Genomic DNA, 26,187 nt, shown 5'->3' with positions numbered 1-26,187 from the left:
ACAGAATGCAGGCCCTGCCAAGATGACACCCCTGAAATCTGGTCTCTGGGAGACAGACTCTGGAAGCGGAAGCCCCCCAGGGCCAAGGTAGGTGAGGTGACCCCTAGAGAGTTATTTGAAAGGGGAGTCAGTTTCCGAAAGAAGGAAGCCGACAGAGAACAGCTGACGGTCTGGGTCTTCTAGAGCCAAGCGCCAGCGAAAAGACAATAATGGAGCCTACGATAATTAAGAACTTATTATGTTTCGGGTTCTGGGCTAAGTGCTTAACACATTCAGGCCTCTCCCCTTCCCTATGAGTCAGGCGCTATTAATATCCCTCTCGAGGTACAGACAGGTTAGGGAACTTGTCCAAGGTCACACAGCGGGGAATTGCTGGGGCCAGGACGTGAATGCAGGCCTCCTGGCTCCAGAGGACGCACTCTTAGAAGAGACTGGGCTCCAGGTCACACTGTCAAGTGGGGCCTCGAGGCCCATCCACTTTCAGCGGAACATGTGACTGGGACTCCTAGCCGGGGACCTTGGGACAAAAAGCATCCTTAGGATTTCAAGGGGAAGAGTTTGTGTTGACAGCCAGTAACTCATAGAAGGAAGGGGGTGACAGAAGGGCCAGGAAACAGAAGGAGGTGGATGGGGAGGAAGATGGGGAGGGACAGCAGAAGAGCCTGGCTGGTCTCCAGGAGGAGTCGCAAGAGAAGTGACACTTGGGCATTTGGTCAGACCACCTGGGCCTGGGAACACTGTCCCTGCAACATGTGTGTCCTTGTGTGAGAGCTCGTGAGTCCTGGTTGGGGAAACTAGTTCCTTAGCCTCTGAGCTCCGGTTGTGGGGGGCGGGCCAGCGGCTCACTGGGCTGAGGCGGAGTGAAAAAGGAGTTTGCTGAGGTGAAGTGGGGAGGGATGGGAAAAGCCTCATGTGGCCCTGGGTGGTGACAGTGGCAGGTGGGACCCGTCCTGGCTGCTGCTTGCCTCCCCCCACCCCCGACCCTGACCAGGACACTCTGCGGCCCCAGCACTCCAGCACTGCCTTAGTCTCTGTCTCTCTGTCACTGCTCTAGGCTCGGGGATAGAGGCACTGTGTCCCCGGGTGAGGCAAGGAAGAAGCGGGTCAGCTGGGAACAGGCTCCAGGGTGTGGTGTCTGACCTAGGTCTTGAACTCTGGTCTCCTTATCCATCCTCTCAATAAATATTTATTTAACACCCACTACATGCCAGGTCCTGTTCTAGGTTCTTCTAGTGAAAGAAACAGATGGCAAATGAGGTAAATAAGTAAAATACAGCTAGATGGTGTTAACGCAAAGGAGGAAACAGGAGAGCATGGAACGGCAGGAGGTTGAGCTGAGCTGATGACATCAGAGTCCAGACCTGAAGCAGGTGCGGGAGTGAGGGGGAGGGGGATGTTCCAGGTGGAGGGAACAGCAAGAGTAAGGGTCCTGAGGCAGAGGCACAAACACTATATTGGTGGAAAACCACGGAGGCCAGAATGAGAAGTGGGAGAGAGGCAGGAGAGCAGAAGGGAGATGGTAGGGGCCAGGAGCTCATGTGGAGCCCCCGAACCCTCAGGAGGATTTGGGTTCCTCCCTGAGTGAGACCGGAAGCTGGGGTTAGCAGAGCACAGAGGTGGCTTGGTCTGACTAGCATTTTACCCAGGATGGCCCTGGCTGCATGTGGAGAAGGAGCCGGAGTGGGGACAATTCCCAGTAATCCAGGGTAGAGAAGAGGGTGGCTTCAACTAGGGACCTAGTGGTGGAGGTGATGTGACACAGTTGGGTTCTGGGATGCTTTCAACATGGAGGCAACAGGATTTGCTGATGCATGAGAGAAAGGAAGGACTCAAGGATGGTGCCAAGGGCTTTGGTCTGAGAAGTTACTGGCCTGGGCCTCATCCCCAGGCCCGTCATCCTGGTGCCAACTTCTTGGGCACAAGGAAAGATCAGAATCACCCCCCCTTGAAGCTCTGCCACCCTGCACACACCCATTCAGGCTTCTCGGTGTCCTGATACTTCCTCTCAACTGGGAATGGCTGCCCGCCTCAGCACTTCTCAGAACCGAGGGTGTGTATGATTCATCTGGGGATCTTGTTAACATGAAGGTCCTGACTCTGGAGGTCTCCGGTAGGGCCTAAAACTCTTCATTTCTACCCTGTGCCCAGGTGACATCGGTGCTGTTGGTCAGAGGACCACACCAACTGGCAAGAGCCCCTATGTCCCCAGCCCCCAGTGCAGAGTCTCCCTGCCCGAGAGTGGAGCCAGCATCCCGAGCACCCCGGCCCCCAGATCCAGGAATCATTCTCGAGGGACAGAGCCCAGGAGCCTGACCTTTTGGAAGCAGTCTGGGTCATGTGAGAGTCGGTCACAGGTGGGAATGCCCCCACAAGCACCCCAACAGCCCCCAGAGCAACCTGCCCAGCGCCTTGCCCAGGGCCAGCCCCACCCGGCACAGAGGGAGCTCACTGCCCCACAGCGCCCCCTGCCCCGTCGAAGCGAGCCGCCCTGCCTGGCCCAAGCCCCTGCAGGCGGCCACAGCATTTCCTCTCTGAATGCACCTCCCTGCAGCTCCCACAGGGCACACGGCCAAGGGAACAGCCTGCAGAAGAGGGCAAACAGGTGCCACCTGCTGGGCCTAAGCAAAGCACATGCTGAGGAGGTGGGACCCACAGGTTTATGCCCAGGGGTGCCTGGGAGAGCCAGGGACGGGTCACAGCAGTCACAGTGGCAAGCCCAGGCAGGGCGTGATTCCTGTGCCTTGAAGGAATGAATGAGAGCAGGTGGAGAGAGCCTGAACGTGCGAGGAAAGGAGGAAGCTCTTCAGAGCCCTTCCCCGGGGCTCCTCCCTGCTTGGTGTCAGGGCCCTTGGCAGGAGAGCTCAAATGTGTCCGAGAGAGGGGCCGGGCTGAAGATGTGGATGGACACATAGGGAAGGACTAACTTGGCACCCACAGCGTCTCCGGAAAGCTGAAGCCCAGAATTCTTAGGCTCCTGGAATGTCAGAACTGGGGAGGGACTTGGTCATTTGGAATGACCTTTGTACTTGATAGAGGCCCACCCTGCAGCCTGAGGGGGTGCTGGGATTGGCCTAGGGGAGCCTGGCTTGGTTTAATGGCTCAGCTACAGACCTTGCTCTGTCTTAGTTGCCTGATGCCCACAACAGGGCAACTGTCTGTGGCCTCATCTCTCCATGCACCTGGACCGGTCCTTGATCCCGAGGGCCCACCTGGCCCAGCCACAGGCCTCCAGAAGTGCCCCCACTGTCCTCCAGCTCAAATCATGCAAGCCTGGCTACTCCGTGCCCAGCCCTCGCTCCCCAGAGTGGTCAGCTAGGGCAGGAGCAGCCAGGGTAAGCATTAGGGGCCTTGTGGAATAGGTTGTCACAGTCAGCAAATCTAGAAGAGACACTGAGAAAGGGAAAGAAGTATGCAAAAACCCTGAGGTTGGAATGAGGGCTGGAGATGAGGAGGCCTGGAGGAGCCTGGCAGAAGGGAGCAGCTCATGCCCGGGTTCCAGCACAGAAGGCCTCGAATGCCACACTAAGAGGGGCCAGCATTACCCCTGGCTTCCCCCAAGTATCTACCACCTTGTGCATGACAGCTTTGGACCTTCCTGAGCCCTCTGCCATTCCCCTGTAGGTATATGGAGCCCCAGGGCCTGCACGGCTAATGGGGGGCAATGTGGCACCTTCAGAAGACCCTCTCCCTGGGGACTGCCAGAGCACGTCTTAGCCCATGAGGCTGGACCCTTACCTACCCAAGTGCAGGGCCCACAACTTGATGAGCAGGAATCCCAGACAGGTTGTGAAGAACAAGTGTTTGCTGGGGGAGGAGGGGGAGGAAACGGAAACCCTAGCCTGGGCCAGAGACCCCACTATCCTGGTATGGCAGTGGGAGGCAGTCCTGAGCAGTGGTTCTGGACAGAGTTCCAGTGCTGGCAGCCCAGGTCCGAGGGCTGGCTCTCCCGCTCGGGAGCTGAGTGACCTTGGGTAGGTTACTCACCTCTTTGAGCCTCAGCAGCCTCATCTGTGACATTGGTGTGATGATAACGATACAGTTCCATGGCAGTTTTGTGAGAATTAAATGAGAATATGGAAATGAAGCCCTTATGAAGGATACATAGTAAACGCTTTCGTAAATAGCAGCCGTTAGTATTATGATTCAAGAAAGGAAAGGGGTTCTAGAAAAATCCTGCTAGGAGGATGGTAAGAACAGAATTTGGGCCAACTCAGATGTTTGCAGATGACCTCCAAACTTCTGAACCAGCTGTGCTGAGTCCTGGGTGGGGGGCACGGGGGGCCTGGAGAAGGGGGGTGGGAGGGCCGTTGAAGGCTTCATCCTCCTCTCTCAGGGGAGGAAATATTCCTCTAGGGGAGGAATAAAGGTAAGTAAGAGAACAGCATGTGCAGGTAGTACCTGGTGCTCTGTTAAAACTGAGAGCCAAAAGAGATGCAAATGGCCAGGCCCTGGGCCGAGAGGATGAGAGTTTGAATTTCACTAATTCCCTGTGTGGTTTTGGGCAAGTGTCTTCCCCTCTCTGAGTCTGCTTCTCCTCCACCAGATGAGGGGAGTGGCTAGAGGTGGCCCAGGAGCACCCATCTTCTCCAACAGCCCTCATGCATGTGGAAGGTGGTCCCTCCCACCCAAGGGGTCTCCATGAATCAGGCCTGGGCAGCCAGTAGTCCCCTTTTTCTTGGACCCTGCCTCTAAGGAAGGGAAGCTCAGGCCGTTGGCTAGCCTAGGGGCTGATGGGAGGGAGCGGCTCAAGGCCCTGACCTTTTGGTCCAGAGTGAGCACACTGGTCATGTGACCGCTCAGAATAGCCATAGCACTATATTCAGCTGTCTTGGGAGGCCCCAAGATCCCTGGCCTAGGCAGCGGGCCCTGAAATGAGTCCCCTCCAGACTCCCCGCCCCCCCCCCAACCTCTAAGACAACCGCCTGCCAGTCTTCCCAAAGCTTTTGGCAGATAGCAGGCCTCCTGCCCACGGTCAAGGAGCACAGACACCTGCCTCCAGGGCACAGGACTCTAGACACTCCCTGAGGCATGGCAGAGGTGCCTGAGGGCTCTCAGGCCACAGAGTTGGGTGTTAGAGATCTGGCTTTCTGAACCAGCCCCTCATCTGCTCACATATGGCCCCTCTCGGGCCACAACTTCCTCATCTTGTCATAACAGTAGCTCCTATTATACTGAGTTTGTAGGAAGCTTAGAGTCCGGAGCAAGACACAAACTTGAATCAAGCAAAGCTGCTAATGAACATTTTATTATATACCAGATAGCTTCTCTGAAGGAAAGGAAGGACTCTCAACCCTGACCCAGGGTGTGGGGTCTGGGAAGTCATCACCAAGGAACAATGCTTCAAGCAGGGTGTGAAGGATGAAGAAGTGCAGACCAGGAGGAAAGAATGCTCTCCAGGGAACAGCATGTGCAAAGGTCCTGAAGCAAGGACGCCTGGCCCAGGCAAGAAACTGAAATGAGGCCAGGGTAGCTACAGCTCAGTGAGCCACAGAGAGAGCCAGGCCAGAGGAGACTGAGGAGGTAGGCAGTACTGGAGAGCCCAAAGTATGGTCCAGGGAAGCACCAAAGGGTTTTAAACACGCAAGGGAATAGACTGACAGATTCACGAGTTAAAGAGACCTCTCTCTGTGGTGGCCAAGTAGAGAATGAACTGGAGGGGCTGGGAGCTGAAGGCAGGAGAACAGCTGGGAGCCGCCGGAGGGGTAGGTCTGAGGGGAACAATGGTGGCTTGCACCAGGATGGTAGACGTGGAGATGGAGGGCAAAGGATGGACTCTAGAAAGCCATGAAGGGGAAGGATAACATGGATAATCGGAGTGATGATAGCAACCAACATTTACTGAGCACTTACTGCACGTGAGGCCCTGTGACAGGGGGCTCTCCATACACCAACTCAGTGACTCTTTCATTAACTCAGTCATAGGGCCAATTTTAGAGGTGAAGGGGCTGAGAGACTGGGATGGGAGACACTGGTTTGTGATTTTTCTCTACTGACAAGGGAGCTAGGGAGGGGGTGGAACCACCCAGAGTCACAAGGACACCTATAAAAGCATCATAGGAAGGAGAAAAACAGCAAGTGGGAGACAGACACACTGTGGTGGGGGACACACGGGGTGGCAGCAGGGAGGGTAACCCAGCAGCCCCTTCTCTACCACTCATGGTCTCCTTCACATGTTACCATGACTAGAAATGGGCCCCTGGCAGACTCTGAGGTGGGAGGCTCTCTCAGAAGGCCCTGATAACAGCTCTCTCTCTCCGCCTCTCACCAAGACTCCAAGAGCCCTGTGTCGGCTAAGACCCAAGGGAGGAACAGAAGTCTCTTGCTGGGCTCTTCACTCCAGCCACAAAGTGTATTTCCTTCCCAGGGAGCTGAGGAGAAGTTAGGGCTGCCTTGGGTCCCAAAGAACAGGGGACAAGGCAGAGAGACAGACAGCCAGCATCAGAGGGGAGGTGGGCAGTGGGCTGGTGGGGCTTCCCCAGCTTGGGAACCACTGGCACTTCCTTGTCATTTGGAAGGTCAAATGACTGTCACTTGAAGGGGGGACAGATCTCATGACACACACACACATGTACACACCCCATATTAAGGATACTCACTGGCCTACGGAACAAGGACCACCATTAGCCCTGACCTGACACAGAACAATGTTCCTGATGAAAACGTGCAAATCTCAGATAAAAGCCAAGACAGAGAGAAGAACAGGTTTGAAGGCAGGGCTGCCCCAGGCTTTGCCAACAGCCCTGCCTGCTCCCACACCCTCATGGCTTTGCGTGCCAGGACTGCCATCCCCTGCCATCTGCCTGGCTAATTCCAACCTGCCCCCTAAAGCTTACCCTAGCATTGCCTCCTCTGGGACTGTGCGTCCTCTCAGAGCCCCGGGAAGCCCCCTCACAGACCTTACCACAGAGAGTCACCATCATCCTCTGCTTGTGTGTGTCCACCCTTCACCCCGTCCTGTGCCAGCTCACCTCCCCACCCCTCACCCCCTCAGCCTCGGTGCCCAGGAAAGTATAGGAGAGGGGACCCAGGGAACCGGCTGCTCTAGCTTGCACTGTCACCCCTCAAGGGGTCAGATGGGACCTCCCGCTCCAGCCAAATAGCCCTTACCTTCCAGGGCCAGCAAGAAGGCCTGGGGCAGGGTGGCCTCACTATCTGTCTGATCCACGCGCCCACCACTGGCCTGGGCTAAAGCAGTATTTCAACCGAAGACAGGCATGAGGAACAAAACTGTTCACTAAGGCAGCGCAGGAGGACCAGGAGATCAAGGGAGCAAGCAGGAAGCTGGTGTGGAGTTTCATCCTCCTCAAGACACACCCACACAGAGACAGGGTCTCTGTCACAAACAAGCACCCACAGCACACTGACACCCAGAGCCTCAAACACACAGTCCGAGCCACACGCAGGGTCCCCTACACCATGTATGGCCTCATGCACAGATGTTCTCATGCACACAGCCTTACACACACACACACACACACACACGCACACACACACATACGGCCTCACAGGCAGAGCTTCACGTGTGCGATGTCACACTCGCCACACACAGCCATATGCTCACACAGGGACACACTCACCTCAAGTTTCTCACACACACCCAGCATTTCTCTTACACATACAGTCTCCCTCTCTTTCTTATGTACGTGCTGTCTCCCACGCTGTCTCGTTCTCACACACAAAGTCCATCTCCAAACACACGGAATCTGTCTCTCTCACATTCACACAGGATTTCTGATACAGAGACTCACAGAATCTCTCTCACAGAGTCTCACCACAAACACACACATACCACACACACGTGCACAGGGGCACACGCACGCACACCCTACTCCCACAGTCTCTCTCACACATGTTTTTATTCTTATCCAGCCTTTCTCACACGTATGAAGCGTCTCTCACACCCACAGAAAATCCCTCTTACACAGAGTCTCTCTCACACACGTACAGCTTTTCTTCCACACGTACATGCAATGTCACATGCATCCAGGATTCTGGTCTAGCATCTAGAATACAAATTTAAATCCTGACCCACCCGTGTGAGGAGGGGGAGGGGTAAACAAAGGTGACAGCAGCGGCAGAGCAGAGACAAGGGGGAGGAAGGGCAGGCAGCCGGCTGCTCCCTGCGCAGATGAGCCGCAGAGAGGCAGCGCAATGCAGCTAGGCCAGCCCGGCGTGCAGCAGGAAGCCTGGGTTCTAATCCAGGCTCTGCCCTCAGTTCCCCTGAGTGCCCTTGGACAGGTCCCTCCTCTGTGGGCCTCAGTGTCCTCAGATGTCACTCAAAGGAGTTAGAATGACTCTATGAGTCTCCTGGGGAGAGAAGGTGGTGGCACAGATGGTGGGGGGCTTCTAACCCACCTCCACCTCCCCAAGATACCCCAGTCCTTCGCTTAGAGTCTGCTCTTCCGTGAACACTTGAGACAATCAGGACATTTCTGTAAGGTTTCAAACACCAACAAGACCCCAAACCACACTAACCAGCCCATTTATCTGCATTGGGTGAAGGCCACCCCATGGCCTAAGAACATCAAGTGGAAGAGGATGGACGGTGATGGGATGGAAGAGGCCCCGTATGTCCCCTGCCTATCCTGAAAGTCAGGAGCACAGCCCAGAACCTGAAAGCTGAGTCCAACATTGGGGTGGGGGTATCCAGACTCTTACTAGGGATCCAGGTGGGCGAAAGGACAATGAGGAAGTTGGGCCTTCTCCTTCCTTCCTGGGCTGAGGAGGGTGGTGGTGCTGGTGAGATGCTGTCCAAGGTCAAATGCAGGCTGAATGGGTGGCTGTAACCCAGGCCTTTGCCAGCATGCCCCCAGCCCAGCAGGTACTGGTTCAACCTCCCAGTCCCCCTCTCCTGCCCCTCCCCACAGCTCAGCCACAGCCTCCAGTTACATAATCCCCTGGCTGTGGTGGCCTCTGTCAGGAGGAGAGGGGAGGGTAGACCTCTGAGGGTCCAGTCCATTCTGGGAATGGCAGGGAGCTGGCAGCCCGCTCAGGGGAGGATGGGATCCCAGGAGACCTGGGTTCTAGTCCTGCTTCGCCTCTAGCTCCCTGAGTGACCTTGTGTATAGGGTCTTCAGTGGCAAAATGAGGGGCTTGGTCCTCTCCCCAACCATCCCCCCAACACACACATCTGTTCTAGGATTTAATGTATAAGAATCTGTCCTGCTCTCCCTCCTTCACACGCTAAAACATCACAGATCTACCAGGCCTGTGCCTAAACACAGCCCTTTTCTCCCTGTGGATACATCAGTGCCCCCCAAGTCCCCTTCCCTCACTGGCCCTCAGCACTGATCCTGCCCCCTCCCCTGCCCCATCCTCCCCACCTTGGCTCCTGGGGGCAGGAGGTAAGGGATGTGGAGCAGTAAAAAAGAGCAGTGATTTGCCTGGTAGGGGGTGGGTGGGGGGAGCTTTGCTTTAAGTTCCCAACTCAGACCTTCCCCCTCATGCTTTAGGTTCCATTCAGACCTCACAGAGCCCAGGGAATGCAAGGGACGTCTCCTCCAGGGTGGGTGGCTACTACCAGTGTTTCCCTTTTCGGCTCAGTGAAGCAAATAAAGACCCGTAGATTTCACCAGACCCCCTTTCCCATTTTACAAAGGAAGAAACTAATCCAGAGAAGCCTCTGAGAGGCCAAGGTCAGCAGCAGGGTGCCCTTGCTCTCCAGCAACCCGCTGCTATCCAGAAAGGGGAGTGGCCGATGAAGACACGCCCACCTCTCACACACATTCCTGCAGGTTCCCTTTTAGAAGCCCCCACTCTGCTCCTGACAGGTCCCAGAGGCAGCACAGGCATAAGCCTAGTGGCCCCCTCCACACTGCCCCCCCTTTTGATGAAGAAGGACAGGCAGTGTTCCCAGAAGAAGGTCTGAGGGGCCACGTCACCCTCTCCACAGCCAGGCCCATCCATACCCACTACCAAGCTATTAATTAGCCATAAAGATCCCCTCTTGACCATCTCTTCACAACAGCCCTAGGTTGTTCTCTGGGGAGGGGTGGTCTGCCTCAAGCAGCAGACCAGGCCAGGCCCTCCTCTATAGGCCCTGACTGGCTCCAGATGCCTTTCCCTCGGAGGGAGGAAGGGCTCCCAGCTCCTCTCCCCATAACAAAATCTAAAGGGCGCTCACATCTTCCCAGTGTACATCCGCAAAGACACAAACATGCATGCACAGGCACTCCTGCACACTCAAACATACATGCATGTTCTCTCCTTCCCACTAATATCTGACCCACCCAAATAGACACCACCATACTTACATAAATATGCACACACAATCTACTCATACACACAAACACCCATTTGTACTCACTCAGACGTATTAAATTTGGAAATACAGACGCAGACCTTCCATACCTACAAAACTAGCCACCCTTGAAGAGCACTCTCTTTTTTATCCTCTCTCTTATACACGGTTTCCTGTGTACACACACACGCACACACACACACTCCTTTCAGTTCTGACTCTCTAAGCGCCAGTTCTGGAATCCACCCCCGCCCCAGGGAGACAGAAGACCCTGCCTTCCCCACCAGGCTCCGCTCTTTTGATGGAGAGATTGTCACTTACCCGCGCATAGCGGGAGGAGTAGGGGTCCTCGAAGAGCGCCCAGATGCGCGGCTGCCAGCGGCGCCAGAAGCCGCCCGTCCGTCCGTCCGGGGAGTCGCTAAGCGCCAGGCGCTTGGTCATCTCCAGCTCGTCCTCACCGTCGCCAGAGTCGCCGGGGCCGTCGGCGTCCGCGTCGTCGGCGCTGTTGTCAAGGGGTGCGCCGCCAAAGCTATCGAGCGCCTCCTCTGCGTCGCGATGCTGGCGGTAAGTCATCCAGCAGCAGGGCTCCACGTCGGTCTCGTCGATGCCCCAGAAGGCCAGCTCCTCCTCATAGAGTGGCCCGCACACGTCGGCGGGACAGTGCAACTTGCCAGTGCGGTAGTAGTTCAGGATGTGCGCGAAGACGCCCGGGTGGCGGTCGAAAAAGAACTCGTCGGCGCGCGGGTCATAGTCGAAATGGCTGTGGGCGTCGGGCTCCGCCAGCCAGGCGAGCCGCGTGCCGGGCAGCGTGCGCAGCGTCGAGCGGTACGTCTGGTGGCGCGTGCCGCCCACGTTGATCACGATGCGCTCGCTTTCGTCCCCTTGGCCCATCGCGGCGCCCCCTTAGGCATGGCGCGGCCCAGCGACACCCATGGAGCGGCCGCCAGGGGGAGTTGGCGCCGGGGAGGGGGGCGCGGGGGCTCCTCCCCCCTCCCCCCAGCCGTCGGGGGTTACAGAGGATGGTGGCTCTGGCCACCCCAAGAGCGACCCAAGCCCCTCGGGGCGCTTTCTGTCGGGTGCTGGTCCGAGGGAGTGTGCGCGGGATCCCAGGGGTCTCTAAGAGCCAGATGTGGGGAGGGAGCTGGTCCGGCTGCGGAGGAGGCAGAGGAGGAAAGAAGGGAAGAAGAAAGGGAGGGAGGAAGGGAGGAAGAGGGACGGCGCTCAGCGGCGAGCCCCGGGAGGAGGGAAAAGAGGGTTGGGGGGCCGGGCTCCCGTCCCCATCTCAGCGGGAAAATGAAGAAATTGACACAAAGCTTTTTGAGGGGAAGGTCAGCTGCTCCAAGCCCGGACAGATAGATCAGCCCCCGGAAGGGGGAGGGGAGGAGAGGGGGCCGGGAAATTCGCGCTCGACTGTTTGGTGGTCGCCGCAGCGCGCTCTCGGCGCTGGGGAGATGGATGACCGCTGCCTTCTTCCCTGCGTGGCCGGGCTGCAGCTCGGGGCGCAGGCAGGCTCCGGCCCCCTCCCTCTCTCCTTGCCTGGCTGCCTTCTCCCCCCGGCGGCGGGCGCGCCTGCCTGCCCGCCCGCCCTCCTCGCTCCTTCTCCCCGCCTCTTGGAGGAGATGGCGGGCCCCCTGGGCAGGGGCACCCGGGGCGCTGCTCGGTGCGGCGACCGCGGAGCGCTGCGCTCGGTGCGCGCTCCGCCTCGAGCTGGGCTTCCGCGGGGCTACGCTCAGGCTCCGGCGGCGGTGCTGAAGGGACAGCTCCCGGGCTGTAGCGGAGCTACGCGGGGCCGGGCACGGGTTCTCCGGGCTGGGCTCGGTCTGCGAGGCCGGTGGGCACTGGCTCCGGTGCCTCTGCGCCCCGCGCTTCGCGCCCGGCTTCGGGAAGGCGGTTGAAGGTGCGGGTCAAGGCGAGGGGCTGCGGCGGTCGCGACCGGGAGGCGGGGGTGGCGGGTCCAGGCGCGGCGAGGCGAGGCCGGCTAAGCCGGCGAGGCCGGGGAGGCGAGGCGCGGAGCGGCCGCCGCCGCCGCGACGCTGCTGCCGCCCGGGCTGCTGCTAGGCTCGCTGGCTCGCTTGCTCGCTTGCTCGCTCGCGCGGTCCGCGTCCAGCCCGCCGCTCTCCGGACACAAGCACACGGCGCGCGCAGCCGCACTCGCCCCCGGAGGGAGGCGCCGCGCTGGGTCCTAAAAAGCCCCGATTCCGCGCCCCCCTCCCAGCCCGGTGCGGAGCCGGCCTCCCTCAACCCCGGCGCTGGGGGCGCCCGCCCCGCGTGGATCCTGCTCTCCTGGGGGACCCGCCGACGCTCCGCCCTGGGGAAACGCCACTCGATGGGCGGGGGCTCCGGGAGACGTCTAAGGCCTGCGCCCCCCGGGTCAGACTGAGGTTACAAGGGCGTCGGCACCCGTCCCTTTCCTTCCAAACAAGGGACTTTCCGATCCCATAGTGAAATGTGACGACCCCAACCGCTATCAGAGACGCCTTGACCTGAACCAGTATTGGCGGCTCCAAGCAACGTTTAATACCGACCTTTTCTGCAGAACCTGGAGCCCCCGTGATCCTGTCAGAGGCTCCTCTTGAATGGACTCCAAAATAACATCCTTCAAACACACAACACACAACGAACGCTATCCTCTAAGCCCTCCTAACAACCCAATAAGCCTGGAACCTTGTGATTGCCTCTCTACCCCTTACTCACCTTGGGCCCTTCACAACTCCAGGCTGACCCTAGTCTCCTATTGAGGGCCACAGGCTCTGACATACTGATCCCAGCTCACTGATCCTCCCACACTAGCTCTGGATCCCTGGGAGGGGATCGCCTATGAAAGGGGTATTCAGCCTTTAGAGGTCAAAAGGAGCAACTGCTCCTACTGGTCCTGAACACTGACATCCCTCACTCCCAACTGGGCTTCAGCATCCCTGGGCTGTTGTTGGGGCGGGGAGCTGGATGGGAGCAGCTCCTGCTATGATTCCCACAGCTTCACAGTTGATCTTGGGGATGGGGGTTACAGTGTGGGCCTCCAAGCCTTTCTGGCCCATGTTTGCTGCCAGTGACTCAGTTTACTCAATCACTCTTGTACTCCTTTCTTGTTCCACACTCTGTCCCAGGCACACGGGTACAAGACACCTTGCCCTCCTGGGGCTCTCAGGCTTTTGGGGAAGAAGGCAGGTGGGCTTGAACAGGGCTGGGGAGGTCAGGCCCAGCTCCAGGGTTGGCTGCACCAGGAAAGAAGCTTATTGATCCCAGCCCAGCCCAATCGAACACAGGGCTGCCTGGGCAAAGGGCGATTTAATTAAGAAGACAGGAGGCTCTTACTTACCTGTTGGCACTTGCTAACTGTGCAGACAGCTGTCCCTCTACACTGACCTACAGACACAGCTATGAGCCTGAGGACAAAGCTGTGCCTTAGACATTTCTCTCCTCACTTGGCCAGGGAAATCCCAGCCCAGGGAAATCTGTGTGTGGAAGGGAAAGGTTTGGAGGAGTGGAGAAGTTTGGAAAGGGTGAGGGGCAGAGCATGACATGAGCGATGGGAGAAGGACAAGGGCAGAAAGAGAGAGAGGCAGAGTTAGGGCAGAGACAGGGGCAGAGATGGACATAAACAAGAGAGGGCCCTTGTAACCAGGAGGAAGTCTGACCTGATGCAGCACAGTCTCGCCACATTCAGATTCGCCAGGACACAGGCTCTCAGAAAGCTCTGCCGCAATCCAAGGAGGTGATAAAACAGAGAAATGGGGACTCCCAGAAAGAAGAGAAAAAGATGGATACAGAGAGATGAACACACACACACACACACACACACACACACACACACACACATTGCACACATTTGGCTAGGAGATACTACAATGGGGAGACACCAGAAAAAGACCTCTCCAAACCTTCTCTTCCTTCTAGCCAGACATCTAACCCCTTCTCTCTCAGAAAGCCTCGGTGTTTGCACTAGCCAAAGAGGTCCAGGATTCACTCTCCTCACTCTCCTGCAGGAAGAACCACATTGGATCAGAGTATCCCTCCCCAGCCTTCACTATAGCTCACCTCTTTCCCCGAAACGGACTTTCAGCTCCCCTGGGGCTGCTGCTCATTTGCTTTCCTCCACAGTGCCCAGAACACAGCAGTTCCTCACTCAGGGCTAGATAATTTGAGAAAGGCCAAGAGAGGGCCTGGGATCAGAGCATCCCAGTGTCAGAGGTCAGGAATGTCCAGAGCCTTGAACCAAGGCTGTGACAGGGTGGAAGGTCATACCCAGGATCTCTCAGGGAGTCAGTTCAGAGCCCACTGAGGCCACTATCCCCCATGGTGAACCACAATGGGAAGCTGAAGGGTGCTCCATGTAGTGGACAGGTGGAGAGGTGGAGAGGTAGAGGAAGGCTGCTCGTAGGAGCAAGGTTAGTGATTAGGAGCCTTAGTCAGTCCTGGCCCTGGAGGATGAACTAGAAAAAGAGAGGCAGATAAAAGTTGGAGTGAGGGGAAATGTAAAAGGGTATCCACTACACCCTAAAATCCCCTACATGGCAAGCAGAAAGGCTCAGAGAGAGAGGAGCTTCCCAGGGGACAGGGGAGCTGTCCCACTTTAAGGTTGTCACCTTGATCCTTGATGGCAACTCCCAGTCCAGGCCCCAAAGAATGTTCCCTGCACCCCACCCCACCCCCCGACAAGCAAGGACATAAAAGTCCCTTCTCTCACTTCCTTTTCACACTGTAAAAGGCTGGCATTTTGCAGAAAGCCCAGAAAAACTGGGAGGGCAACACAGAAAAAAAGAACCCCTCCCCCCGAGAAGTGGGAGTGGGAGGAGGAATTGCTGCCTGAGCCTTAGCTTCTCACCCACAACCACTAACCATAGGTCCTCAGCCCAGCCGAGACCCTCACCCCTTTCCACTTGAGCTACACCCTCTTTATTCATAGCCATCTGTCCCTTCTCTTGCAGAGGAAGCCTCATGGTCCTATGCCAGAGGGTCCTTGGGATCAGTGGCTGGTGAGAAGAGGGTGCAATGAACTACCAGTGCTCTGGTGTTCTTCAGTGGTCGAGAATATAGACTCTAGGGCCTGGCTGCCTGTATTCAAATCCCAGCTCCATCATCGACTTAGCTATGACCTTGGGCAAGTTCTTCAACTTCTCTAGGCCTCAGCTTCTTTATTGTTGGATATGAATAATAATGAGCCCTATATCCTTTAACACCTCAGCTCTGAGATTTCTCTTGTTCTGCCTGGAGGGAGGGTGTGCAAGGTTCCATGAGCTCTGTGGTGAGAAAGGCTCCCGGAGGAGCTGGGGCTGAGAGTGGACTAGAAGAAGGTGAAGGGAGTCCTGAAGCCAAGTTTGGCCTATGTTCTCACACTTGGCACTTGCAAGCCTTAGATCTGGTCCTGCTAAGCTCTGGAACTGGCCCAAGTCCAGCACCCCCCCCCCCTGGCCCCCCGGGCCTTTGTCCAGCTTGGCACATCCTCTATGCTGCTCTCCCAGGCTCTGAGCCTTAGCAGTCCCAGTGGGTAGGGGTGCCATCTTGTGGCCACAACTGGAAACTAACCTAAACCCGGCCAGACTGAGCAGGCTTTGGGGGTGACCCAGCATAAGCAGTGAAACCAACTGGGGTCTCCTGCTCTGACCAGAACTCCTCCCTCCAATGGACAGGGAGACTGAGATCAGAGTTGTCATAGTGGGAAATTGGTGACCATTGCTGTTGGAGGTGTGGCTTGAGCACTAACCCTGGCACCTAACCTGGAAATGGGGTAGGGTATATCGCTCTTCCTTCCTGTGATCCCCCCCCCAAGGTGAATGGGGCCCAAATCTCTTAGGCCAAGAAGTCTAGAAAGGAGGCAAGGTAACGAATGCCCAGGGGAAGTTCTAGACCAGGGTTTCTCAACTTTGGCACCATTGACCTTTCGCGGCAGACAATCCTTGGTTGTGGCGGCTCTGCTGTGCCTTGTAGAACGTTTAGCAGCATCCCTGGCCTCAACCAGCTAGATGTCACTAGAGCCCCTTCCCCAGTGGTGACCACCAAAAAGGTCTACAGACCCTGCCAACAGTCCTTCGGAGGGTAAAATTTCCCCTGGTTGAGAGAACAACACGTCTAGACAGATTTGATTACATAACTCATTTGCTGCTTATTAGCAACTGTAAACCATTCACTTTTCATCTCTAGGTTTCTGTTTCCTCATCTGTATAAAGGGGATACAGTTTGAGAGGATTACATGAGATAGTGACTCTCATCTAACTTCCTCTCCTTCCCCTTTCCCCTTTCCCTCAGGTTGCCTATCCCCTCCAAACCCTCTGTGACCTGCTCTCACCCCATGTCTCTATCCTGGGCTCCTGCCAGTCCTCAGCAATGTCCGTCACTCCCTCAGTGTCAGTGGGGCCCCAGGGGGCAGAGTGTCAGTCCTCTGTAGGCTTGGCCTTGGGGAAGATGAGGCCTCGATGCCTCTCATGACAGTTGAGTGAGGTGGGAGGGTAGGAGATGATGAAGGCTGCAGTGAAGGAAGCCTGTGGATGGTCAGAGATGACGTGTAGGGAGGACAGGTGGGTCTGGGCACTTTTGTAAGAGTGTTCCCAGCAGGACTGGGCAGAGGCCACTGAAATCTTCCTGAAGCAGCTTGGAGATGTGTGGCTATCCCACGGGCTGCAATGTCTTTGATAGGAGCCTTGCGGGTTGTCCTTGTGGACACCTGTGTGTGGGTCAGTCTGCAGGTAAGCCTGATTGGCAGTTTTGTGAGGCCTGACGTTTAGATATTTTGGGGTTACATTTTTAAAAAAAAGAATAGAAAGTTGGGCACAAAAGGGAATATATATTTAGACTTAGAAATCAGGAACAAATGGAAATTTTAGAAAGCTGACAAATACTACAAATCTTTAAAAATCCAGAAAAAAATTGCTTAGGATTTTTATTAACTGCCTGACACACCAACATAGACTATTTAATAAGTTATATTTACTTGGAAGCCAACAAAAGCAGTTGCAACTTTTTTTTTTTTTGCAATTTCAGAAGGATGTTCAGTTAACACCACGTTTGTTTCATTAAAACTGCACCAAAGATGACTGAAAATGAAAATATCACCATCCTCCCATATAACTATTTTTTCTGTGCACCACCACACAAGAACCTGCTTCAAATTTCTGTGCCAACTTGCAGCTCCTAACTTGTACCAGACAAAGGTTTGTGGCTACTTAAAATACCGCCAAGACTGGGCTATTTAAAGATACATTCATGAAATGCAGGGGACCCAGAATAGCCACAGTGATCTTGAAGAACGAAGTTGGAGGACTCACACTCCCTCAGTTCAAAACTTACTACAAAGCTACAGTAATCAACACTGTGTGGTATTGGCATGAGGACAGATGTGTAGATCAATGGACTAGAATTGAGAGCCCAGAAATAAACCCATACATTTATAGTCAATTAATTTGTGACAAGGGTGCCCAGAAAATTCAATGGGGGGAAGAATACCCTTTCAACAAAAGGTGCTGGGTATCTACATGCTAAAGAATGAAGTTGGATCCCCTCCTTGCACCATATAGAAAAATCAACTAAAAACAGGTGAAATATCTAAATGTAGGAGCCAAAACTGGAATACTCTTACTTGGCTTATGTTATGGTTTTTTAGATACAAGCAACCTGCAGAGGATGTTGCTTATGCCTACAACACAAGCAACAACAACAACATTTAGATAAATTGAACTCCATCAAAATGAAACAAAATTGTGCTTCAAAGGATACTGTCAGGAATGTGAGAAGACAACCTGTAGAATGAGAGAAAATATCTGTAAATCACAGACTTGATAAAAGTCTAGTACCTAGATTATAGAGAGAACTCTCAAAACTCAATGATAAGAAGACAAATCACCTAATTTTAAGAAGAGCACAGGATTTGAATAGACATTTCCCCAAAGAAGAAATACAAATGGCCAATAAGCGCATGAAAAGATACTCAACATCATTAGTCATTAGGGAAATGGAAATCAAAACCACAATGAGATACCGCTTTACACCCACTAAGATGGCTAGAATAAAAAAGACAAACAGTAATAGTGTTGTCGATGATGTAGATGAATTGGAACTGATGCACTGGTACACTGCTGATGGGAACATAAAATGGTGCAGCTGCTTTGGGGAAGCTGTTGGCAGTTCCTCAAAAATTTAAGCATAGAGTTATGATATACCCAGCAATTTCATTTTTAGGTATATACCCAAGAGAATTAAAAGCATATGTTTACACAAAAGTGTGTACTTGAATGTTCATAACAGTATTATTCATAATAGCTAAAAATGGAAACCCAGATACCTACCAACTGATAAGTGGATAAACGAAATACAATGTATCCATACAATGCAACATTATTTAGCTATGCAAAGGAATGAAGTCCTGATACATGCTACAACATGGATAGATCTTGGAAACACTAAGCCAAGGGAAAGAAGTCATGCACAAAAGGCCACAGAGTCTGTGATTCTGCTCATGAAATGTCCAGAATGGACACATCCATAGATACTGAAAATAACTGATGGTTTCCAGGAGATTGGGGGAGGAGGAAGAGTGGGGAGTGACTGCAAATGGGGAAGAGTTTCTTTTGGGAGTAAGGAAAATGTTCTGTCTTAGACAGTAGTGTTGATGTTGCTCAACATAGCAAATACAGTACAAAGCACTGAATTCGATATTTGAAGAGGCTGGATTTTATGGCGGGCGAATTACACCTCAAAGATTAAGTTTGGAAAAGTAAAGAAGGATCTGTGTACCAGACTACAAATAATTTGCTTATGCTGAGAAAAATCTCAGTTTGTCATGGGGCCTGTTCTCTTTTCTGTAAAAGATCTATTTCATTATCTTTTTCTTTCTCTGAAATGCTTGAGGCAAGTTACTAAAGAATTTCAGAATTAATGCATACCTTTTAAATTCACTGATCCAATGATACAAAGAGAAAGCCCAGATCCAGATGGGTTAAGTCACATGTCCAAATGTCAGAGCTGGTCAGTGGCACAGCCAGGCTAGGATCCCGGGAACTACATAGTCATTGACACCCTCTAGGACTCACTTACTCCTGCTACTGGGAAGGCTCTGCCTGAATTAAAACTTGCTGTTAAGTGTCTAAAAAAAATTAGCTATATGAAAACGACCCTGTATAATAGAAAAACTAGCATTATACAGCCTCACATTCTCATGTGTTTCCTTTGATTGTAGCGAGTTGTGTGTAGATGTTTTAAGTGTTTCATAGATTAGAAAACACTGAGCTAGAATCAACTTCATCATTAACACCATCCTCATTTTTGTCTTCATCTTCCTCCTCATCTCCTCAGCCTTCTGCTTCCCTCCTCCTGCTCTTTTTTCCTTGCCTTTGTTCAGTCTTGCCTACTCTCTTCTACCATATCAGGCTGCACATTCTTTAATTGCTTCTTCATGTGACAGTGGTTTTATAATACCATTTTCTAGACGGAGAACTGAGACCATTCAGAGAGTCTAGTCTTTCCTTCAGCGTGGTGATCAAGACATGTTTTGTATCATTCGTAATTTAGGGGAGCTTTTTTCAGGCTCACCCCTATATTGGAAATGTCATGTACAATTTTAGGTGGATGTCAGTTTTGGGGAAAACTCTATCAAGAATCTTTCATTTGTGGACTGTAAAAGTTCAACGTATTTTGAGTTTTCTTCTGTAGTGATTATTTATTTTTTTTAAGTGGATAGTGTTCATTAAAAGGTTGGTTGATGTCAAGGTCTTGTAACAGTGGCATATTATGAATTTTACTCTGTTGATGTCAGTGACTTGTGTTAGATCAGCAAAAGATTTAAAGTCTCTTTCCAATGTGTTCATATAATTTACTCTTCATTGAATGTATTATCAAACAATGCAAGAGTCTTTTTAATCATTCCATTCAAAAAGTTACCTCTTTCTTTTAATAAACTGCTTTTTGGTATGATCTAAAGATATTTTGGGTATAACTGTCTTTTCAATGTCAGATCATTTCAATTAATTTCATTGTTCATTATTATTGCTTCTCTTTTCTATTCTATTTATCTAAAACATATCCCACCAAACCTAAACAAAATGTATACCTTTAGATTGGACCCCAACATGCTCATAATGCCACCTTCCAGAAGGGAGAAGTCAGAGTAGAAAGGGATAGTGGTCATAACTAATTGGCTAAAATAATTTACCTTGGCAAATTAAGAAGGAGACTGGCCCAGGGCCTTAGAAGGGGTTCATTCAAGGGTCCTAAGCTTAAACTTTGTTGCCTACATGGTGCACCAGCCCCTGGTGGTATGTTCTGGGTTCATGTGTACTCTTGTATGAGCACACATGTACGGACATGGGCCCAGGGCTTCCTCAGATCCTGCCCAGGTGAAAATGGCCCCAAAGACAAGGGTCATTTCATCTACGTTGCAAATGGAGTTGGCCTCAGCTGGATGCTCCTCCCACCCACCCCCCAAATCCAGGGGACTGCAGTGAGAGATGGGCCAGAAGGGGACCTCAAACCTGATCATACACGGAATGATCTAATCTCCAGGTGCTCCCCTCCCTCCCAACTTCCTCTCAGTCCTCCTTCCTTCCTTCCTTCCCATGCACAGGTACAAGGCAAGGCAGCTAAGCATGCAACCTCTGCCTCTCTGCCTGGATTCAAATCCTGGCTCATGACCTAAGCTAGTCCAGCAAGGGTTCTTCTCTGGGAATTTTCTTTCTTTTCTTTTTTTTTAGATTTTATTTATTCATTTGACAGAGAGAGATCACAAGTAGACAGAGAGGCAGGCAGAGAGAGGGAGGGAAGCAGGCTCCCTGCTGAGCAGAGAGCCCGATGCGGGACTCGATCCCAGGACCCTGAGATCATGACCTGAGCGGAAGGCAGCGGCTTAAACCACTGAGCCACCCAGGTGCCCGATTCTCTGGGAATTTTCAAACTGGAGTTTAATGGTGAGATCTCTGAGTTGCTGGAGAAAACCAATATGGACTCGAAGCGAGTAAACTAGGTAGAGGCAACCCAGGGAATGGTGGAAGACTAAGAGGGGCTTCAGGCTCTGGTCCCTCCTGTCAAACTTATGGATGTTATAGTTCCTGTAGTGCTTCTTCTGTATATGAACTGCCCCCGTCCTTCCAACATAACCCTGGGGGGTTAAAGCTAATTTGAACTGGGTTTCTGTCCCTTGTAACTGCAAGTGTCCTGGACTAAATCTCTCCTCATATCCACTTCTTCTTCACCTGAGGACTCCATCTTTGTAATGGTATTACTGTCCACTCTGAACCAAACTAGAGCCTGAGTCAGCCTTGGTTCCCCATTTTCCCTCACATCCTAGGGCCTCCATATACAAGGCTCTGTGAACAGTTATGGATGCTGTTCACTGAATAAATGTACCTGGCTACAAAGGTCAGTGGGGGCTGAAGTCCAGCCTGCTCTATGATTTCCCAGCTATGAACCCTGGTGCAGAGCAGCACCCTCAGGAAAGAAGGGACAGCTTTTTCCAATTGCACACTAGCTCCTGGGCCCTCTTCATATGTGTAATTGGTTTCCTCAGTGTAGACACTCTGCATCCCCCTTCCTGTACCTTCTTATACCCCATTATGTGAAGGAACAGTTTATTTTCTGTCGTTTTGTGGTCTTTGCTCTTGCTGTGTCCTCAGCTTGGAGTATCCTCCCCTTTCATGACCAACTCCTTCAAGATTCTTACTAGAGGTTACCTGCTTGTCTCTACCTTCTGTTTCTACTGTGTTCTTCTACCACATACACCCCCATTATAAGAATTTATTGTAATGTAACCAACTGCTAAGAGATCCAATCTCTCCAAATGTCTCAGTGTTTTCCAGAGTCAGGAACTGTCCACTGGTCTCTGTTTTCACCCAGCATAGGACCTGGCAACTACTGAATGAGTGAGCCCCCAAAGGGTCTCAAAGGAGTGTAAAGAACCCCAAGAGACAACTGGAGAACAGCCAGAAGAAAAGCTGAGGATTATTGTAATGGAGCAGCTCTAGGCAGCTTTTCAGGGTCCCTGTGTTGTGGACAGCAGAGGCTTTCCTCAGAGCAGAGAGCAGAAGTCCTTCTTGCTGGCAACATATCTTGCCGGCAGTCCTCAGGGTCATCCCACCTGCCAAGCAGAGCCTTTGAAAGTGGGCCTGTAAGGTTTTCAGGAAAAAAGTGTCTGTTGGGGTGAGATGCAGGAGACATTGGGGTCCTGGTGACAAATGCATGTATGTTTGGGAGCGGGCTTGCAAGGTATGGGGATGGGGAAGAATGTTTACCAGGCCATCCTTCCCGGGGTGCCCTCCAAGCTGTGCATGTGCATGCACACATGCATGGGTCTGTAGGCATTGTCTGTTCTCTTTTCTTGTTTCTCAAGACACAGTTCCTCTTCCAGGAAGCCCTCTCCAGCACGCTGACTAAATCAATGTCCCCATCCACTGCTCTCAGAACGTTTATAGCCAAGCATGAGATGATGCCGGTTTGCACTGCCCTGACACGGCCAGGATGCTCTAGTTCCTGGCTAAGCAGAGATGTCTGTTCCTGTCTGGCCTCCTATGTGGTCCCCTTAAGATTACTCCTATCAATGGGGTGCCTGAGTGGGTCAGGTCATGATCCCAGGGTCCTGGGATCAAGCCCCACGTCAGGCTCTCTGCTCTGCGGAGAGCCTGCTTCCTCCTCTCTCTGCCTGCCTCCCTACCTACTTGTGATCTCTCTCTCTCTCTGTAAAATAAATAAATAAATAATCTTAAAAAAAAAAAACCTTTTAATATTAGTCCTATCACTGAGAGCCTGTAAGTGCCGTACAGCTTACATCGCCACCCCTTCACAATCATTTAGTTTTTCCTTATAATGTCATGAGCACCTGATGCATCGTCTATACCCATGCGACTTCCGGGTGGCACGAATTCCCAGTGTTGCTTCTGGACACCATGCCTGGGTTCACTCAGTGTGTATCCAGGGGCGTGATTCTCAACCTTGCACGCTCTTCAGAATCACTTGGGGAGCTTTTGAAAAATAACAGTACCTGGCCCCAGATATCAGGGCAGATACATTAAATCTTTGGCGAGTGGGGCAGACATGGATCTTTTTTTTTTTTTTTCCACTACTCAAATCATTCTAAAATGCATCCTGACAGAAGAACCACTGACCTGCGTGTGGTGATGGGTCAGAGGAACCTCCCCCGGTATAGGCTCCTTTCTGCAATCCGTCTTCCGCCTACAGGGGTCGCTGCGGTACAGCTGGCCCAAGTTTTCGGGTTTCCTCCCTTCCTAGCCCAGTCCCCAGGGAAAGTCGGAGCCACCGCGGTATAAATTAGCGTCTTTATTTCGAACACCTGAGCGAGCGCCTGCGGCTCGCCCACCTGCTGTATAAACGTACAAAGTCCCTGTCGCACCGCACACCATGCCTCAGAGATAAATACAGCCCTAGGGGCTCCTGCTCTGGCAAAGCAACTCTTATTTACAGGAATAGATTACAAAAGTATTACAAAAAGTGGTCCTGAACTGGGGGAGGGGGTGGAGTGGTTACTGTTAACACTTGTGACACGCGGAACGCGAGGGCGCCCCGCGGGCGCTGGCAAAGGGCAAAGTCGCCGGGGCTCCGGGAGGGAGGCCACGCCCCCTTCAGCAGCACCAGCGTCGGGAGGCGGGGTTTAGATCTGCGCGGGTCCCATCCCTGCTAGGGAAGTGGGGAAAGGCAGAGGAAGGGTCTGGCCCCTCGAGGATCAGCTCTGGCCCAAGAAGGAACACCTAAAGGCCATCGCAGAGAGTCTCAGGGAAGGGTGTTGCGTGGGAAAGAAGGACTGTGTCCTTGCTGTGGAGTGCGGGAGTGGAAACACATCAGTTCTCCCGCCTCTCCCAACTCGGGAGGGGTCGCTTTTAAAGCGCGGTTGGGAGTGGGGGTTGGCATTTAAGCTCAATCTTTCGGGCGCGAGGGACTCTAGGGGCACCGTCCCTCGGGTGCGCGGGCAGCGGAGCCCTCCCATGCGGCCGCCCACCCCCTCAGAGCACCTGGTAGATGGGGTTGGGGGTTGCGCCCGCGGGGCACTGCGGGGCAGCGTCCGGGGAAGGGGTGGGGGCGCCGCGCTCGACCTCGCTCTGGGCGGCTTCCTCCTGTGGACCGGGAGAAGACTCCGGGGGCGCATCCGCCAGCAGAAGCGCGGGCGCGGTGGGGCTGTCGGTGGAGATGCGCTCCACGATGCTGGACAGGCAGTCGAGGCTCGACACCGCGGCACTCTTTCCGGGCCTGGGTTCTGCGCGGGGAGGGGTAGGAGAGTATGCAGTTGAGCGGTGGACAAGTCTCCCACCCACGGGCTCAGTGCTTTGGGGCAGACAGGAAATTGAAGGCCCGCCCGAGTACGAGAGGACCCAGAGAGGGTACCGAGCGAAAAGGAAGGGAGCTGCACGCTTAGTATTTCATTCCCTGTACAGACTCCCAGGACTGGGGGCTAGGGGAAGGTTCTAGATAGAGGGAAGCCGGGGCAGCTCAAAGGGGGTAACGTGGGAAGGAGGCGTGAATACACACCGCCGGGCGTCTCGCTGTAGTAGCTGCCATCGTAGCAGTTCCGCCGCCGGGCACCGTTCGGGGGGCCGCTGTAGTCCATCTGCAAACGGTAAGGGCGACCGAGTCAGGCTCGGGGACCGCGTGGGTCCAGAGCATCACTCCCTGTAGCCACCCCACCTCAAATCCCCGAGTCTCAGCCACGAGTTCTGGGCCCTGGTTGGGGGATCGGGGCAGACAGGCGCTGTCTGCAGCCGCCCGGGCTAACTAGCGGGCAGATAGTCGCCTAGGAACGTAAGTCTGAATTTTGTAAATAGGGTTAAGTGGGGGAAAAGCAGATCTTCATATCGCTGAAGCAGAGCTCTAACGGCGCACCCAGTAGGGTGACTCGCATTTGTCCCGTGCGCCCCCATGGCACCAGACCACCCCTAGTGACAGCTGCTTGGGACACCGGGGTCCACTCGCCGCAAGATTCCCAGCCCAACCTCCCTCTGGAGGGCCTGCTCCTCGCCCTCGGAAACACGTCCCAGATATACCAGAAGCTGCCCTCACTTCTCTAGCTGGGGGTCCCCGCCTTACCATGCCGTCGGAGCAGTTGGACCGAGGGCTGGACGCGTCTGAGTCGCCGCTGTAGTGTTCGCCCACACGGCCTGGGGGCAGCGGGCCAGGCGCGTAGAAGGCAGCGGCGGCACCAGGGGGCGCGGAGTCCTGGTCGCGCAGCAGCGCCTGCAGGCCTTCGATGTAGCGAATCGCATTGCGCAGGATCTCCACCTTGGGTAGACGCTGGTTCGGGTTGCTGGACGTGCAGCGCTTGAGCGTCTCGAAAGCCTCGTTGACTTTGCTCAGGCGGCGCCGCTCGCGCATGGTGGCGGCCTTGCGGCGGTCGGCGTTAGTGGTCTTGCGCTTGCACGCTTTGCAGGCCCACAGCAGACAGCGGCCAGCCTGGTGGTGCCCGCTGGGAGCGCGCACATGCTCGTCCTCACGCGTGCCTGGCGCCGGGTGCACCGCCGCCGGGAAGTGCGAGTGTTCCTCGGGTTTCAGGAGCGCGCCCACGTGCACGAGGCGCGGGTCCAGGTCCTCGAAGAATCGCAGGTCGGAGGAGTCGAAACAAGGGTCATCATAGAAATCATCCGCCGAGGCAAAGTTGCAGAGGGCGCCGTCGGGGCCAGTCAAGTCTACGTCTCGGAGCGGCGGCGACAGCAGCTCCATATCCCGGCAGAGGGTGGCGCAGTCCCTGCTTCGGTAGGGGTTACCCGAAACTTTCTGCCTATCTGCAGTCCTGGCCCTGCAATAGTAAAGTACCGGGGTTCTGAATGTACACCCCACTATCCTCCCCCCCCCCCTCTGCCGGGTCCTGTTGGGTCTGCTGGGAAAGCCGCTGCAGCGCCCCGGGGCTTCCCCACCCCTGTCTTCACGCCAGGCGCCGGGGGCTATTTATCCAGTAGTAGCTTAAGGGCCCCCGAGCCGGAGCGGGCGGCTGGGGGCGGGGGCGCCCGAGGCCAATAGAAACAAGGTGG

General features: G+C 54.0%; 2 protein-coding genes across 2 annotated transcripts in view; both read right to left on the bottom strand.

Moving 5' to 3' along the window:
- The window catches only part of KCNC1 (potassium voltage-gated channel subfamily C member 1), a 41,733-nt gene extending 30,571 nt beyond the window's left edge, over positions 1-11,162 (bottom strand). Inside the window, exon 1 of the mRNA XM_032881150.1 lies at positions 10,562-11,162. Coding sequence (XP_032737041.1) covers positions 10,562-11,131 — 570 coding nt within the window. The 5' untranslated portion in view covers positions 11,132-11,162. The remainder of the gene's footprint in view (positions 1-10,561) is intronic.
- Positions 11,163-23,827: 12,665 nt separating this feature from the next.
- Positions 23,828-25,963, bottom strand: MYOD1 (myogenic differentiation 1). The gene is made up of 3 exons (XM_032881112.1): positions 25,250-25,963; positions 24,695-24,773; positions 23,828-24,422 (listed from the first exon to the last, which is right to left on the bottom strand). The coding sequence occupies exons 1-3, from the start codon at positions 25,877-25,879 to the stop codon at positions 24,172-24,174; spliced, it is 960 nt and encodes a 319-aa protein (XP_032737003.1). The 5' UTR covers positions 25,880-25,963; the 3' UTR covers positions 23,828-24,171.
- Positions 25,964-26,187: the final 224 nt, after the last annotated feature.

Source organism: Lontra canadensis, unplaced genomic scaffold (genome assembly GCF_010015895.1).
Source record: "Lontra canadensis isolate GAN:19392208 unplaced genomic scaffold, GSC_riverotter_1.0 scaffold74, whole genome shotgun sequence".
In the NCBI taxonomy this organism is placed as follows: domain Eukaryota; kingdom Metazoa; phylum Chordata; class Mammalia; order Carnivora; family Mustelidae; genus Lontra; species Lontra canadensis.
The sequence above is the reverse complement of the archived record's forward strand: the minus strand, read 5'-3'. Positions and strand labels throughout refer to the sequence as shown.

Bases quoted from the DNA above. Each gene is read 5' to 3' on its own strand.
- MYOD1 (XM_032881112.1), bottom strand. From the start codon at position 25,879: ATGGAGCTGCTGTCGCCGCCGCTCCGAGACGTAGACTTGACTGGCCCC. The intron at 24,774-25,249 runs GTAAGGCGGGGA...TACCGTTTGCAG, and splicing joins CCAACTGCTCCGACGGCATG to ATGGACTACAGCGGCCCCCC. The intron at 24,423-24,694 runs GTGTGTATTCAC...CTCCCCGCGCAG, and splicing joins CTACAGCGAGACGCCCGGCG to AACCCAGGCCCGGAAAGAGT.